Genomic DNA, 16796 nt, shown 5'->3' with positions numbered 1-16796 from the left:
TGACCTGTGATATGACCTTGGACGGGAGCACATTCTGTTTCTGGGCATGTCCCCTACGGAAATAAGCCTCTCTGCAGAGAAAGCACTTTCTCCAGGAAAACCATCACATGTGAGTGGTACGGAATTCTGAGAAATGTTGGGAAGGAAGTCTCAGCGATTGTGAGCTGGAGAGTCAGAAAGCATTAGTCATTTGCAAGACACTCTTGGCTTTGTTGTTTGGGGGACATGGAAGGGAGGCTAACGCAGTCTGAGCAGTGTGAGGATGGCAACTGAGCCCAAATGGATACCAAGAACTAAGAGCTAGAGGGGATCACAGCCACAAAGTGAGTGAGAGCAACACATGGCCGGCCACGTAGTGCCTGCTTTCTGTTGTACCTCACTGTGCCAGAGACTCCTCTATGTCAATTATCTCAGTCAATCCTCACAACTACCTGGAGAAGGGCCATTGTTCTCACACACAGATGAGGAAATCGAGGCAGAGAGGGGTCAGGGACCGTGTTTCAGGTCACACACACACACACTGGTGGGACCAGGATCCGAATCTGGGGTCTGACTTGCCTGAGCCCCTCCCCACCCACCCATCACTGCTGTTTGGGTCTGGGGCCTCTTTGTGGTTTTGTCTTTGAACACCTTGGGAGTTTCCCAGATTTTAATGAGAAGGTTTTTAATTTCATAATGGGAATCACAAACAAGAAATGAGGCACCTAAGGGCCTGGACTGTAAGACTGAGGGCCAGTGGGGAGGGGAGGGGAGCATGGGCCTTTTCACCACTCAGCCAGGCCAATGTGGGGTGGGGCGGGGGGTGGGGGAGAGAAAGAGAGGTGAGGAACTGAAGTTATTGGCCTCCTTCCCCACTTTTTTCCCAACTGAGATAAAGCCCACAAACCATAAAATTAATCATCAGCCATTTTAAAGGGAACAGATCAGTGGCATTTACTATTACATTCACAAGGTTGCAAAACCACCCTCTACCTAGTTCTAAGGCATGTTCATCACCCCCAAGGAAACCTTATAACCACTTAGCACTCAGTCGCCCATCCTCCATTCCTGGCAACCACTACTTTCTCTCTCTATGGATTTGCCTGTTCTGGACATTACATATAAATGGGATCATACACTCTGTGGCCTTTTGTGGCTAGCCTCTTATACTTGGCATGATGTTTTTGAGGTTCATTCATATTGTAGCATGTCAGTGCTTCATTCCCTTTATGAATAATATTCCACTGTATGGATAGACCACGTTTTATCCATTCATCAGTTGATGGACACTGGGTTGTTTCCACCTTTTGACTATTGTGGTTAGTGCTGCTGTGAACAGTTGTGCTCAGGCCTTTGAGTACTTGCTTCCAATTCTCTTGGGTGTATACCTAGGAGTGGAATTGTTAGGTCAGATGATAACACTGTATGTAATTTTTTGAGGAATTGCCAGACTGTTTTTCCATAGTGGCTGCACCCCACTCCTTCCCCATTTTTACACAAGAACATTCTAGTAGGTTTAAAAATATCATCCCTCCCTCTGCAACAAGAATCTGAGATTTCAGAACAGGATGGAGGGTGTAAGACGGGGATCCCAGCAAAGGAAACCCCATAACATGATGTCAAGGGCTCTGGGATCTGAATGCCTGAGTCCCAATTCTGGCTTCTCTGCTCACTGGCCATGGTTGGCTTAGATATCTCCCTCCTAATCCCTGGAACCTGTGAATATGTCACCTTAAGTGGCAAAAGGGTTCTTTGCAGATGTGTTTATGACCTAGAGAAACTGGAAAGGCAAGGAATGGTTACTCCCTTACAGCCTCCAGAAGGAATACAGCCCTGCCAACCCATTTAGATGCCAACCTCCAGAGCTGTGAGGTAATACATTTGTATTGTCTTAAGCCACTATGTTTGTGGTTGTATGTTACAACAGCAACAGGAAATTGATCCCTTAGATGTGTGACTCCGAGAGCTAGTTGCTGAGCTTCTCAAGGCCTGTTTTCATATCTGTAAGATGGGAATAGCAGTCATACCCACTGTATGACTGCCAGGAGGAATGTTAGGTAATGGACATACAGCCTAACGTTAGCTGATGTGTTCTTCCGTACTAGATCATAAGCACTCTGAGAACAAAACATTGTGTCTACCGGTTTTATAGCCAACCTCAGGTGCTGAGTCATGTCTGGCCTCGAGTGGGCCTGGAGACGTCTGTGCTCCGCAGGAAGGCAGGAGAGAGAGCTGCCTCACTGACGTGGTCAGGGACCCCAAGCCCCAACTTCTGGGCAAAGAGCTCTTTTGAGAGATAACCATAGGGTTATTGTGAGGAATAGAACAGAGAAAATAAGGATCTAAGACTTCTAATATGGTGCCAGGTATACCCCAGCAGTCAAGAAGGGTGGTGGAAAAGATACTTCTTCCTCTCTCCCTTCCCCTCCTTTCTCCTTAAAATTATTTTTTAAATTTAATCTTGATCTGAGGATATGTTGTTGTTGTTGTTCTTCTTCTTCTTCTTCTTCTTCTTTTTTTTAAAGAGAGGAAGGGAGAGAGAAACATCAATCGACTACCTCTTCTACACATCCTGACCAGGAGTGAACCCGTGATGCTTTGGTTTAAGAGCCGATGCTCCAACCACTGAGCAGCACTGGCGAGGGCAAATCCACAACCTTTTGGTATATGGTATGATGCTTCAACCAACTGATCCACCCAGCCAGGGCTCCTTTCTCCTTAAAAAAAAAAAAAAAAAAAAAAATATATATATATATATATATATATATATATATATATATATATATACACACACACACACACACACACACACACACACACACACACACACACATATATATATATATATATATATATATATATATTTATTTGACTTTTTACAGAGAGGAAGGGAGAGGGATAGAGAGCTAGAAACATCAATGAGAGAGAACATCAATTGGCTGCCTCCTGCACATCTCCTATTGGGGATGTGCCCGCAACCAAGGTACATGCCCCTGACCAGAATCAAACCTAAGACCCTTCAGTCTGTAGGCCCACGTTCTATCCACTGAGCCAAACCCGTTAGGGCTCCTTTCTCCTTTCTAACCGTCCTCCCTTCCTCCCTCCCTCCTTCCTTTTTCTTTGTCTTTCCTTTACTCATGGTCAGCAGCAGCTGAGTGCCTACAGTCCCAGGCTGCTTGTATGGTCTACTGAGAAAAAGTGAAAAAGCCCTGGAAAGAGGAGACTGACGGGCCTGTGACCTCCTGAGACCAGCAGGAGCAGCTGCTGTTGGGAAGCAGGAAGCACACCTGCTGGGACACAGGCCCCTGGCTGGCCCTGGGGAGAGAGGGGCTGGTTGCTAAGGCCTCAGGTGGAGTGGATCCGGAAGCAGGAAGCCATGCTCCCAGGAGTTAGGGCCTGCCTGGCTGGGAGAGCTTGGAGGCAGGTCAGGTCTCGATGTGGAGTTGCTGGGGGAAGTGGGAAGAGAGGGGGCTGGCTAGGTCAGGTTCAGGACCAAGGGAAGGGCCAGCGAGGAGAGGAGTGGAAGAGAAGTTGGTGCAGGAACTGGGGCCTAGAGGGACCGAGTGAAAGGGGCAGGGGCTGGATGGTGGGAGGCCTGTATGTGGCCTGGCCCCAGAGGAGCCCGAGCCCTAAGCGCTTCCCTCTGGGGGGTTGGGGCAGGTGGCATTCAGGACCCTCTAGCTGGGATGACCAACCTAAATGATCTGGAGACCATGGCAGAGGAAATGCTGCAGAAACTGAAGAACCAACTGCTCCTGTCCAAGTGGGGAGACACTTACTTCATTTTCCTCCTCATTGTCCTGGGTATGGTCTCTGCGTGGGGCCCATCAGCCTCTCATGCCAGGCCCTAGGTGGAGGGCATGTCTGGACACCTGTCCCACCCTCAGGCATTCTGTTGCTCCTGCTGCTGATTTCCATCAAGTGCTGTTGCTACTGCTGCTGCTGCTGCCGCCGCCGCCCCACCCACCCCTCCAGATCCCAGACAACAAGTGCCAATCAGGTGAGCCCCACAGGCCCTGCAAGGCCAGGGATTGCACTGGGATGGAGGAGAGGCTGCTGGGGCTCCTCAAGATGGGGGGTTAGCAGGGACCTGAGGCCTAAAGCCCACTGGGCTCCCTCTGTTCCTCTCTGACAGAACTCCACGGGACTGAGTAGCATGGCTCTGGAACCATGAGTCCTCCAGCCCCTCTCTCACATGCTGGGCAACAGTAACAAGGCCTTGTCTGTCCAGATCCTGAGTCTGAAGTGTGTTCCAACCTCCCACCAAGGGGTGGGCAATGCAAGTACTCACTGCTCCATCTAGACTCCATCTAGGTGCCGGCATGACTGCCACCAGGAAACCTTAAGTGACTTGCTGGGAGTCATGCAGCAATTATCCATGGGAGGGCAAGCTGGGCTTAAACTCAGGGCCCAAACCCTGGGCAGACCCCCTTGTCACCATTCCACTCAGCCCCTCAGCAGCCAGAGGACCCTCTCAAAGGAGGCATGAGGAAGCCAGGGGCTCAGTCACTGGGTGCTCCACTTGGCTCCTACAATCAGGGACCCCCAGGCTTGGTCCCTACTCAGACAAACAGACGGATAGACAGAGGGGTCCAGGCAAAGTTGGATGATCTTTATTTCTTGGAGGCCCTGGTAGGATTGCTAAGTAAACAGTCAAGAAACCCCAGATCATGGTAGGTGGCTTCGGTCTGCCCGGTCCTCCTTCCCTCCTTCCCTCCCAACTCACAGCTTAGGGTCACCACCCACTCCTCACCTTCCAGCGGGAGGAGGAGTGAGGCTGCCCCTCACCTGGGGGCAGCTCAGCAGGGAGGAAGGAGAGCCTGGGGCTGGGCTCCACCTTCAGTCCAAAGGGCAGGGATGCAATGTGGGCCGACTCCTGACCCTAGCTCCTTGACCCGCCCCCATCCGAAACAGAAAGCAAGTCAGCCTCCCTTCATTCCAGAAGTTCCAGTGTTCAACTCCCATCTGTGCAAATGTGACGGCAGTATGGGCAGGGAGGGAAGCAAATCCCGTGCAGTGCTGGCTCTGGCTTGGGCCGCACTCCAGGGCGTGTATGGTAGGGGAGGGACACCCTGGGTAGGGCCACTTCTCAGGGGGACAGGTTCTTGGGTGCTCTGCTTAGAAAGGCCTGTAGCTCCAGTAGCTGGAGAACACCGAGATCTAGGAAGGGAGGAAGGCGGGGGGGGGGGGGGGGGGGCATGGTGAGTGGTGGTGCTGGGGGGCCTGGCCCCAGTTGCACCCTGTGACTCCGGTGACATTTCAAGGTTATCCAAGGGCAATGTGTCAGGGAGAGCGTACTGTTGCCTAGCAGCACAATGGCCCATCAGCCTGGTGCGTGCGGCGGGCACAAAAGCCCTTAAGTTTTGGGGGTGCTTTGATCCTGAGACAAGAGCCCCAGGAATACCCCCAAAATGAAGGGGCTATTGCCTAGCTGGCCTCATCTGTTTGAGACTGTGGCACATCCCAGACCCTACCTTATCCTTGAGCTGCTGGCAGAGCTGCAGGGAGACGGTAAAGAAGACCAGGGCATCATTTAGCCACGGGATCACCGACTCCACTTTGTGCACATGGCTCACCTCCAGGCGCTGGGAGCCCCACTCACTGTGGGCAGAGGGTGGGGTCCCTGAGTCCCCCAGCACCTGAGGTGTAGAGGGCCCTCCAGGGCACCCCACCCAACAGGGTACTTACAACATGGCTCCAGGGCTGTGGAGCACGGAGCCTCCGGCAGGGCGGAAGTTCTGGGCAGAAGAGCAGCAGACCCAGTCTCAGGCCTTTGGGGTTGCAGGGCGTGGGTCAGTGGGGGCAGAGGCGAGGGGTTGACAGGGTTCTGCTTACCTTGGTGGAATTTGGCTGCAGGGTGTGCAGCTGGTACACAGTGAGACAGAGCTTGTTGAGGTTGATGTAGACGTTGACCAGCAAGTCGGAGGGCAGGGCAGGGGTGAACATACGCTGGAGGCCGGGGTGCGGGGGTGGAGGGGAAGGCAGGCAAGTGAGATAAGGGCAGGGCAGGGAGAAGCCCCCCAAGAACCACCCGGGGCAATTTCAGTCCTCATCATATGGACTGGGGCATCTAGCCTCTTGCCAGGGGCCTTGGGTAACTTCCTGCTCTGCTGGGTTGGGAACCACTGACTCAATAAGGTGATGTGTCTGGAGGGACACAGGAGGGAAGCTGAGCACCCTGTCTCAGAAAACTGCATAGACATAGACACAGAACCCCTACTGATGACAATTTGGAGCTTCTGACCCCTTGGCACCCCTGTGTCCCTTTCCAGGGACCCGCTGTCTTGGCCCGAGGCACTGACCGTGAGGCCGCTGGCGGCAATCTCAGGCAGAGTGAGGGTGGCCGGGGTGGTCAGCCGGTTGCGAGCTCTGGTCAGTTGCAGCATCACGGCATCCATCAGCTGGAGGGAGGGGTTAGTCACAGCTGCTGCAAGGGCTAATCCATCCCTCCCATTCCCACCCCAGCATCAGGGGCGACAAAGTTATGGTGGCTCCAGTTCCTGTGCTGGTGGTCCTGGTCTCAGGGCCCAAACCCCCCTAAAATGGGGGCTTGTAAAAAATGCAGGTAATTGGGATCTTGGGGTGGAGTGCGGGGAGGAGGATAGGATGTCTGTACTATGCCCCACTCATCCAGGAGGTTCTAGTGGATGGGATCCTGTGGACTGGTCCACAGGGGAAGGAGATGACAGGAGTTAGTCTCCGGGGCATGAGGGCTTGGTGGATGGGGGAACAGGCACTGAAGGAGCTCACAAGGGGCCCAAATCTGGCTAGGGTGCAAGGGGCAAGGGAGGGCTTCCTGAAGGAAGCAATGGGACAGCTGAGTTGATGCCTTCAGTCAGACATCAACCCCATTTCACAGGTGAAGAAACAGAGGCTCTGAAGAGGTAAAGTCATATAGCTCGTGAAGTGTGGAACCATCTGAAAACTGATCCCTTTCCTTTACCACAGAGCAGTGCCCTTGCTTGGACTCCTCAGAGCCCCAGCTTCCACTGTTTCCAGCTGTTGCTGTAGGAGCTAGGCTGACCTGGCTTCCAGGAAAGGCAAAACTAACGGGAGGAGGCATGGGCTGCAGCTTCTATGCCCCTCTCCCCGGAGCAGTCAGAGAGTTCTGGGAGGGACCTTAGTCCACCCAGTTCCAAGTTTCATATGAAGCATCAGAGGTCCAGAGGGGGTAGGTGAACCACCTGAGGACTGGTCCAGGCATCCAGACTCAGTTCTCCCCTCCATGCTTTGTGAATTGACTTTGTTCATTGTCAGGGTTTGTTCTTATTGCTGGTACTACTATTAGCAGCTACTATTTACTGAGCACTTAACTTACCGGGGGCCACTTTACCTGCATCCTAACAATTGGTGATCACTCTATCTTATCCCCCTTTTGCAGGGAAAGATACAGAGGCACAGAGTGGCTAAGCAAGTGACTTGAAGTTGTATAGCTCCTAGTGGAGGCCCTAGATCAGAACCCAGGTCTGATTCTATGGCTTGGGTTATGAGCTATTTGACTAAGGCTGGATGGACATGTGTACACTGAGAGGTGAAGGGTTAACAGTCAGCTGTACTTGAGGACATGGGGGCAGAATTCTCTAGGAACCTGGTCAGGGGTCAGGGTGGGTGTGGGAAACCTGACTCCCCTGTCCCTGCAGGCAACTCACCTTAAGGACCTCTGCTCCTGTCCTGAACTGGTAGCTCTCATCCCGGTTGTTGAGGAGGTAAATGGCTTGGCTCACGTGGTTCCTGGCATCCTGGATCTGAAGACAGTGCCCATGGAGTGGTTAGGGTGCTGGCTCCAGGCAATGAGCCCCCGCTCTTGAGAGGCTGTCATCCTTGGAGGGCTGGGTGGGTGCTGCTTGCCTGGCTCCACCCCCACAGCTGTTGGCTTCCAGCCCTGGCTGGGTGCTTGCACATGGCACAGACTGAGGCAGGCTTGGTCCCTGGCCCCATGGAGCTTACTTTCTAAAGGAGGACAGATGCTAACAGAGTAAAGGCACAAGAAGCAGACTGCATGGCTCACACAAGGAAATAAACAGGGTGACGGAGGGGGTTAGGGGAGCCTCTATAAATGGGGATCTGAGGAGGCCACAGGGAGCTGATTCTTGAGCTGACACTCATCACTCTTGGGATGAGAAAGCCTGTGGAGAGGACTCCAGGTAGAGAGACAAGCAAGAGCAAAGGCCCAAAGATGGGGTCTGCTGGTGGCCAGTTGTGTGAGGCGGGGAGCAAAAGCTGAGGCGCAGCCACAGAGGAGTTGATAGGGAGCATGGACTTTGTCCATGGAGCCAAGAGCAACCAAAGGCTATATGTGCACAGTCCATGGACACAGACCACAATGTGGTGAAGCCCTAGTGGGGGGTGGGGGGTAAGGTGGAGGCAAAGGGGGACATTGATAATAGAGGGGAAAAACAGAGCTTTACTCAGGTGGCTCAGTGATTGAGCTTCTACCTATGAACCAGGAGGTCACGGTCAATTTCTAGTTGGGGCACAAGCCGGGGTTGTGATCCCCAGTAGGGGGTGTGCAGGAGGCAGCCTATCAATGATTCTCATCAGTGATGTTTCTCTCTCTCTCTCTCTCTCTCTCTGCAGCCTATCAATGATTCTCATCAGTGATGTCTCTCTCTCTCTCTCTCTCTCTCTCTGCAGCCTATCAATGATTCTCATCAGTGATGTCTCTCTCTCTCTCTCTCTCTCTCTCTGCAGCCTATCAATGATTCTCATCAGTGATGTCTCTCTCTCTCTCTCTCTCTCTCTCTCTCTCTCTCTCTCTCTCCCTCCCTCCCTCCCTCTCGTCATCTTCCTTCCTCTCGGAAATCAATAGATAATTTTTTTTTTTTTAAGAGCCATGAGAATCCTCCGGAAGCTTTGGGCAGGGACTGACTTGTTCAAGAGGGATCCCTGTGGCTCTGGCTAAGGCCTGGGGACAGGCAGACGGGTGCTCCACCTCCCACAAGGCTAGGCTCTGGAGCCCAGGCTCCTCCCACCCCAGCTTCCCTGCTAGGAAACACCCTATCAGGCTTGCCAGGCAGAAAGTCCCCAGTGTCCTGCCCCTGGAGGCCTTAGCACCACTGTGCAGGCCTGCCCCTGCCTGCCCCGTGGCCTGAGCCCTGGCTGGGGAAGGGCTTGGTTACCTGCTGCAACTTCCACTGCTTGTCCTCCCGGAAGGCAAAATGCAGCAGCTGGTTGTTCCGGGGCATCTTCAGGTTCACGTCCTGATGGGTGAGAGTGGGGTAAGCTGGGCAGAGGGATGCCCTGCTGCTTTCGGCCATTCTGAGCCTTAGAGCCAAGGGAGGAAACAGTGGTGGCTCAGGTCCCAGCCTCTCCTAGGCAGGGGAGGGAGAGATAGGACTCCCAGTACCATGACCATTCAAGGGGAGAGGTGAGTAGGAAGTCAGGAAACAGGAACTCAGGCCCAAGAGGAACCACAAATAAATGAAAGGGAAAAGAAGCCAAGAAAGAGGAAGGTGGCCTCAGCTGGGAGGAGTCATGTGACGGTGGGCAGACGGAGAACATCTGCACAGGCTAATGGACTGAATACCCACTCAGGAAGGACAGGGACCTTCTCCCTTGGCCCCTGGCACAGGGCCGGGTGCAGATGGAGCTCAGATGATGTTGATTCCACTTTGATCTGGGGCCAATGCCCATGCTTCACCAGGCCCAGACTCTGGGCTGGGCCGTGTGCAAAGCATCCCTCTCCTTCACTCAGTGAAACCTCTCACTAATCTCATGAGGAAGCTGGGGGTTGTCATTTACAAACTAAGAAACTGAGGCCCAGAATGGCCAAGGATTCTGCCTTGCGTCACACAGCCAGTCAGTGGCAGAGCTAAGCAAGAGGCCCTCATGCTCTTCCCCACTGGCTTCTCCAGGAACATAGAAAGGGAAGGGACTCACCGCCTGGCTCAGCGCGTCCCCTTGCAGAGTCAGCACGCCCTTCACCTGGTCTGTGCTGCAACACACGGGGGTCAGAGCAGAACCTGCAGCCGATTCCTCCCACCACCCAGCCTTCTCACTGGGCCCCTTGTGGCTCTGGCTCTGTCACAGGATGTTCCAACCCAGGTGTTCTCACCCCCCTAAGGAGTCCATCCCAGGGGTTTCCACCAAGCCAGGGCTTACCCAGAGCTGCCCAGAATGAAGTTCTCTTGCTTGGCAGGCCCCTCCATGCCTGAGCCTGGCAGAGTGAAGCGAAGAGAGGCTTCCTGGGGGCATAGGGGAGTGGGGCAAAGTTCACCCAATCCAGCCCAGAAGTCCCACTTCCTCTAGGGCCAGGGAAGGTACAAGATGGGCTGGCCTCACCGGAATGTCCTACCCAACCCCCCAGGGCACCTTCCCACTGCTCTGGCTCCTCCCCCAGGGCCCTGGTTTCAGGTCCCACCCAAGCCAATATCAGCTCCTTCCATGTTCCCTGGGGGCCTGTGCCCAACATGGGGATATAAAACAGGACTACTCTCCCAGTTTGGTTAAGGTGCTCGGGTGTGAGGTACAGGGTCAGGGAACCCCGGTAGTCATGGCAACCCGAAATTCTGACCATACCAGGCAATGCCTGATTTGTGAGTTGATTGGCTTATCTGCAGGTCAACCTTGAGGCAGGTACAGTTACTTCCTTTTTGCAAATGACGAAAGGGAGGCCCAGAGAGACCGAGTACTTAGCTAGTGTCACAATTTTGGGGTCCTTGATGTCAGATTAAATGTCACTGCTTCAAAGCAGGCCTACCAGTCCGACCCCGAGGCTCACCCAGCCCCACAGCCCTCACACAGCTGCCGGTGGAATAGGGTGATCATCTGCTGGCGCCCCCACTAGACTCCCAAGTCCACCGATGACAAAGCCCCGCCTGAACCCTGCGCTACGCGTACCCAGGAGGCTCTAGGGAGGCAGTGGCGGCCGCCCCGGGAGGAGCCGCAGTAGGGAAGGCTGCGGAAGGTGGACGCGCGCAAAGGCCCACGGCCGCCCGCGAGACGTTACCTTTAGGATGTCCTGTAGCTGCCTCAGCACGGCGTGCACTTCGTCGTGCAGAAGCCAGCGGAATTCCTCCTCCTGGCGGGACAGGCCGCGGTCAGCCGCCCGGGCCCGCCGCCCCTACCCTGCCCCACCCAACTGCCCGTGGCCTCACCAGCACCGCTCGCTCCACCGACGTCGGTGCCATCGCGGTCGCCATCGCCACAGATCGCTGAGCAGCTACGGTCCCGGCCAGCGGTCCGCGTTCGTCGCTCGGTCGGTACTCAGCGCCCCGGCCCAGCCCCCGCCGCCGATTGGCTAAGTGGGAACCAGCCCGCCCCGAACCACCGCCCCACTCCGCCGATTGGCTGAGAGGACACCTGCCCCGCCCCGGCTCGCGACCCAGCGGAATGACACTAGGCTGGCAGCGGCAGGAACCCGCCCGCTCTGGCTCCACCGAGACGCCGCCGGCGCAAGCCGCGGGCGCCGCATCCAGGCTGCTCTGCGGCGGGAGCGCGCTCGTCCCGCCTCTCCCCGGCCCTGATAGGGTGCCCTTACCCACTTGCGCTCTATTGGCCGGCGGAATGTTCTTTGTCACATTCTGTTGATTGGCCGACGGGGTAGCCAGCTCCAGCTGGGCCTGGCCTTCCACCCCGGTTCACAGGTCCAGGAAAAAGCCCAGGGCTTAGCCGCCGCCCACCTCCCTCCGCGGCTGGGCAGTAGTGTTCAGGCGCAGACAAGGTAATCAGTCCCAGTTGGGTTACCAAGAAACGTTTTATTCTGCTTGCAGTAGCCTTTTGTTAATTGCACAAAATCATTTGTTTTTGCCATTTTAAACATTATCACACAATCCTATTCTGAAAAACATGTTCATGAAAAAAAAAAAAGGCAAAAATAAAAATTCACAACCTTAATTACCAGATTTGTCATTTAAAGAAAAAAAGGAGGGGGCGGAGGAGGGGCTTTCTTACAAGCTTTTCCACAAGTGTCACATTTTTTCCTTAAAAGGGAAGGATTTCAAAACAAAGGTGAAATAGCTTAAACAAATATTCATAAAAAGGAACTTTACAGAATTGTCAACAATATTAAGACAACATTGACTAACAGTTTCATTACAGCATCTTCCCTACTCCCACCCTCCCTCCCCCAGTGTCCAGCTAGGACTATAACAGGCTTTGTGTTCAGAGAGAAAATAATTCAAAATCCCAGTGAAATCAACTGTGTCAAAACCCACAGGCATCTTCCCTGCCCTCTCCTGTCTTCCGAGAGCCCATAACTTGGGTTCTGTGGGAAAGGGCCGAGGTTGTGAGGGGAAGGGACCCACACCGGTGTGGCCACCTCATTTTATATATATAATTATATATTCACTATAAATGCTGACCTTCTGCAAAGTGTGACTTTGAAAAATCCAACCAATGCAGAGGGAGACATTGACAACCTTCAGATGACTTCTCCTTGTTCTTTGTCACATTCTTACACCCTCTGGTCCCCTATCCAAGGAGATATACTAGGTCCTCAAGGATGTCTTGGATCCACCTCTGAGGGTCAGTCTGTTCAGTTTCAGTCAAGCCCATTCTCCTTTTCCCTCCCGACAGACCTCAGGACCCTGGAAGTACCAAAGACCACCAAGTTGCTAGCTGAAAACACTAATTCTGTTCAAGAGCTGAGCCTAAGAAATGGTCATCGTTGGTCAGGCTGGGTCTGGGCTAAAGGGACAGAGACAGGAAGAAATTCTACTTCCATGGGAGGAAAAGGGGAAAGAGAGGAGAATGCAGAGAGTTGGGCATGCAGAGGACTTGTACAGGGGCAGGCTGGAGAAAGTGGGACCACTATGAGGGCACCTGGGTCAGATTGGCTCTTCAGGACCATATGAAGTCTGTGGCATAAAGCCCATCCCCCTCACTCTTCACTGGTGGCCTTCAGGATCCCCTTCCCAAGGGCTGGAATGCAAATCTAAATACTAAAACAGCCTGCTGAGGAGTGAGATTCCCCTACACCAAAGAAAGGAAGTCTGATCCTAGCCCAGGGCTCTGTAGTGATGGCGACTTCTAGGACGGGTGCTGAAGAGCAGTGAGGAGATAGGCTTCCGTGAGACTCAACCTGCAGGCTGACTGCTGCTCTCCTGGAAAGCCAGAGCCTTGTCTTCACTTGACTTTGCCAATCTCTCTTCATTTCACAAAGGCATTTCTGGAGAGTTGGTTGCACGCTGGTACTTAAACATGACAATCCCCATCAGCTGGTCACCTGAGGTTGGTAGAGTCCACAGGATCCTCCTCCTTTTAGTCTGTACTAGTTCATCTTGGCCCAGAGCCTCTCTCTGCAAGGGATCCAGTTGGGAATGTGAATGTGACCACAGCTTCTTCGCTCTGAAGGAAGCAGGAAGGCTTCCAATTCTCATTGCCGATTCTAGTTCCTCGACTGGAAGGGGTATGAGATAAGACAAGCTTGGAAGAAGGAGGAAAAAGCCAGGCAGCAGTTTCCGGGCAGCTTCTATCCTGGAGTAAGAGCCAGTGTGGGTGTATGTGTATGTCTGTGTGTGTGTATGTATGCGTATGTGAACACACAGCCACCTGGTTCAGGGGCCAGTGCCCAGCTCAAGAGCTTTGCTACAGGCCAATCCTGCTGACACCTCCCCGCTTCCCAGGACTTTCAGGGGAGGAGTAGTGCTGTGCTGATGGCAAGTCTCAAAGTCTGTATAAAAGGAGATGGAGACAGGTGGACTGGTCCAGAGTGAAGTCCCAGGACCCCAACTCCATGTGAGGAAGAGGGGGTCAGAGGGAGGGAGTGGGGGCTTAGTGTATGTAGGCCCGGTACACGGCAGACATGTCGTTATCAGACTGGTCCAGTGCCTTGGCTCTTTTGTACACCTGGAAAAAAATGAGATGCGCTCAGTCTCTGACCATATAGCTGACTTAAAGACATGGATTTGCTTCCTGGAGGTGGTTCTAGATGTGGTTAGGTAGGTAGGTTCTGGAGTCCAGGCTGTCTGGGTGTGACCCCCGGCTCCTTTGATGACTGACCTGACCTTGGATAAAGTGCCTCAGCCACTGCTTTCTGATACCATGGAGGAGGTAATAGGGTTACGGAGAGGATTAAATGGAGTGAGGGATGTATAATGTTCAGAGTGTGGGCACAAAGGGAGGGCTCAATGTTGTTAGCAATTATAACCATGTCTCTTTCTGCTGATGACCCTCCAAGGACTTCCCATGTTATTCTCTGGGCTACTGTTCTTGCCCTTTCCTCTGGCTCCTTCCCAGAGGCCTTCCCTGACCACCTCACCTAAAGCAGCAGCTGCACCACTTTACCCTGGTCACTTCTATCCCCTTACTCGGTTCTATTTTATTTATATTTCTGACCATCTGAAATTCTCATTTGTTTAAATATGTATGTGCTTATTTTGTTCCTCTTTCCATTAAAATGTACACCAACCTGTCCCCAGAGCCTAGTATGGTGCGTGGCAATTAACAATTGCCTTGGTGATACAAGATGAATATAAAGAAGTATGAAATAATTAAAAAGCCATTGTTCAACAACAGTGGTATGACATGCAGTTGGACACAAACTTCCATGTAATGGCTAGGTACATTCTTTAAAAATTATTTTTTTACTCGTTTTATCATTTAAAAAATATTTTTATTGGTTTCAGAGAGGAAAAGAGAGGGAGAAAGAGAGAAACATCAACGATTCTCTCCATCATTGATATTTCTATCTCTTTCTCCCTGAAACCAATAAAAATATATTAAAACAAACAAACTCCATTTGGAGTTACCATAATTGTCCATTACAGCTCAGGTGAAGTTGTCAGCTCAGAATGAAGGCTAATGACCTTTTCAGATAAAAGAAAACCACTTGCTGCTAGCAGACCTGCATTACAATAAATGCTAAAGGAAGTTTTCCCAGCTGAAAGAAAATAACTCCAGAGAGAAATTCAATTCTTCAGAAAAGAATGGAGAGCACTGGAAATTGTAATTAGAAAAATTATTATTTTTCTCTTTCTTTCTTTAAAATACATAGGACTAATTAAAACAAAACATTTCAACATTATCTTACGGGTTTAAAACAAAAGCAGATAAAACACATAGGATCTGTTTCCTCTGAGCTCCAGCACTGGGCAGTGGCATGGAGGAATCCACGGACATATGGGGAGGAACTGGATTTATGGCATTGGAGCAAGTACTCAGGGGCGGCTTTCTCCCAGACAGGAGTGCTTGCAGGGGTCATTCTTCCTATGCTGAGACCTCCTCTGTCACAGAGCTGACTGGCAGCCAATGAGAGATTTCATCAGCCAGGCTAACAGTGTTCACTCCACAGTGCTGATTCCCTGAGACCCTGCCCTATCCAATTTGCAGCCCAACACAAGCTGTTGGTAGCAGTTTTTCTATATGACTGTCCTGTCTTGGCTCAGGCTTCAGATTTTCATAAAATCTCTCAAAAAAGCATCAGCTGGCATCAGTATGCTCTATACCTTATCAATAAGAGGTCCAAAGATCTTACTGAGAACTTCAAGGGACTAGCAGTAGCCTGCCTAGCTTCACAGACTGGTGTGGCCTAGGCACTTCCAAGTCCAGCACAAGTAGCTACCATCTGCAGATTGCTCTGAAGCTTCTCCCAGGTTATCCCAGGTGGTGACCGACTTTGCACCTTTCAGGAGACCTCGGAGCCAGTGTACCCAGTGGTCAGCTTCAGACCATACCATATTATAACTCTCCACATCCACAAGTGACATACTCAAGTAGTAGACTCAATAAGCACCAAAGCCCTACTGAAGCAAGTCCTGCTCTATAGGAATGTCTCCTGCACAGCAGCAGCTAGTCCTCACAGCCAATTGGCCTGAAGGCCAATTTCTCCCAGTGACAACAACAACAATCAAGGCTCAATTACAACAAGACTGAACACAGTCTACACTGGGTGCACCTAGAGTGCCCAGCTCAGGTGACTGGGGAGGTGAGCCACTGGGCCTTATAGGACACCTACTACACAAGGCCACTACAAATTCCAGAAGCTCTATCTAATATATAGAAACAAATACAGGAAAGCAGCCAAAATGTGGACACAAAGAAGTTTGTCACAAATGAAAGTACAGAAGAAATCTCCATAACAAGAACTAAATGAAATGGAAGCAAACAAACTATTAGATAGAGAGTTCAAAACAATGGTTATAAGGATGCTCAAGGATCTTACTGAGAACTTCAAGGGACTTAATGAGACTTTCAAGGATCGTAGTGAAAACAAAGACATGAAAAAGGACCAGACAGAAATTAAGCATACACTAACTAAAATAAATAATAATTTATAGGGATTCAGCAGTAGAGTAGAGGATTCCAAGAATCAAATCGATTTGGAATATGAGGAGGCAAAAAACACCCAATCAGAAGAGCAAAAACAAAAGTAATTCCAAAAATGTGAAGATAGTGTAAGGACAACTTCAAGCATGTAAACAACATTTGCATTATAGAGGTGCCAAAAGGAGGAAAGAGAGAGAGCAAGATATTGAAAACCTATTTGAAGAAATAATGACAGAAAACTTCCCCTATCTGGTGAAAGAAATAGACTTACAAGTCTAGGATGCACAGTTCCAAAATAAGAGGAACCCAAAGAGGCCCAAACCAAGACACATCATAAAAATGTCAAAGGTTAAAGACAAAGAGAGAATCTTAAAAGCAGCAAGAGAAAAGCAGTTAGTTACATCCAAGGGAGTGCCCATATGATTGTCAACTGATTTCTCAACAGAACTTTTGCAGGCCAGAAGGCAGTGGCAAGAAATAGTCAAAGTGATGAATAGAAAGGACCTACAAACAAGATTGATCTACCTAGCAAAGCTCTTATTTAGAATTGAAAGTCAGATAAAGATCTTCACAGACAAGAAAAAGCAAAAGGAGTTCACCACCAGTAAACT

General features: G+C 51.4%; 2 protein-coding genes across 9 annotated transcripts in view; both read right to left on the bottom strand.

The window, feature by feature from the left end:
* Positions 1–4945: 4945 nt before the first annotated feature.
* On the bottom strand, positions 4946–11233 carry ROGDI (rogdi atypical leucine zipper). The gene is made up of 11 exons (XM_036409049.2): positions 11076–11233; positions 10928–10999; positions 10081–10163; positions 9859–9913; positions 9099–9179; positions 7629–7724; positions 6282–6380; positions 5815–5928; positions 5668–5717; positions 5454–5580; positions 4946–5139 (listed from the first exon to the last, which is right to left on the bottom strand). The coding sequence occupies exons 1-11, from the start codon at positions 11118–11120 to the stop codon at positions 5098–5100; spliced, it is 864 nt and encodes a 287-aa protein (XP_036264942.1). The 5' UTR covers positions 11121–11233; the 3' UTR covers positions 4946–5097.
* Positions 11234–11655: 422 nt separating this feature from the next.
* GLYR1 (glyoxylate reductase 1 homolog) overlaps positions 11656–16796 on the bottom strand; it is a 47192-nt gene continuing 42051 nt past the window's right edge. For all 8 annotated transcript variants that reach the window (XM_036409040.2, XM_036409039.2, XM_036409035.2 and 5 more), the window contains one exon: positions 11656–13767. In XM_036409040.2, coding sequence (XP_036264933.1) covers positions 13693–13767 — 75 coding nt within the window. In that variant the 3' untranslated portion in view covers positions 11656–13692. The remainder of the gene's footprint in view (positions 13768–16796) is intronic.

Source organism: Pipistrellus kuhlii, unplaced genomic scaffold, assembly GCF_014108245.1.
Source record: "Pipistrellus kuhlii isolate mPipKuh1 unplaced genomic scaffold, mPipKuh1.p scaffold_m20_p_4, whole genome shotgun sequence".
Taxonomy (NCBI): domain Eukaryota; kingdom Metazoa; phylum Chordata; class Mammalia; order Chiroptera; family Vespertilionidae; genus Pipistrellus; species Pipistrellus kuhlii.
Note: the sequence above shows the minus strand (reverse complement) of the source record. Positions and strands in the feature narration are given on the sequence as shown.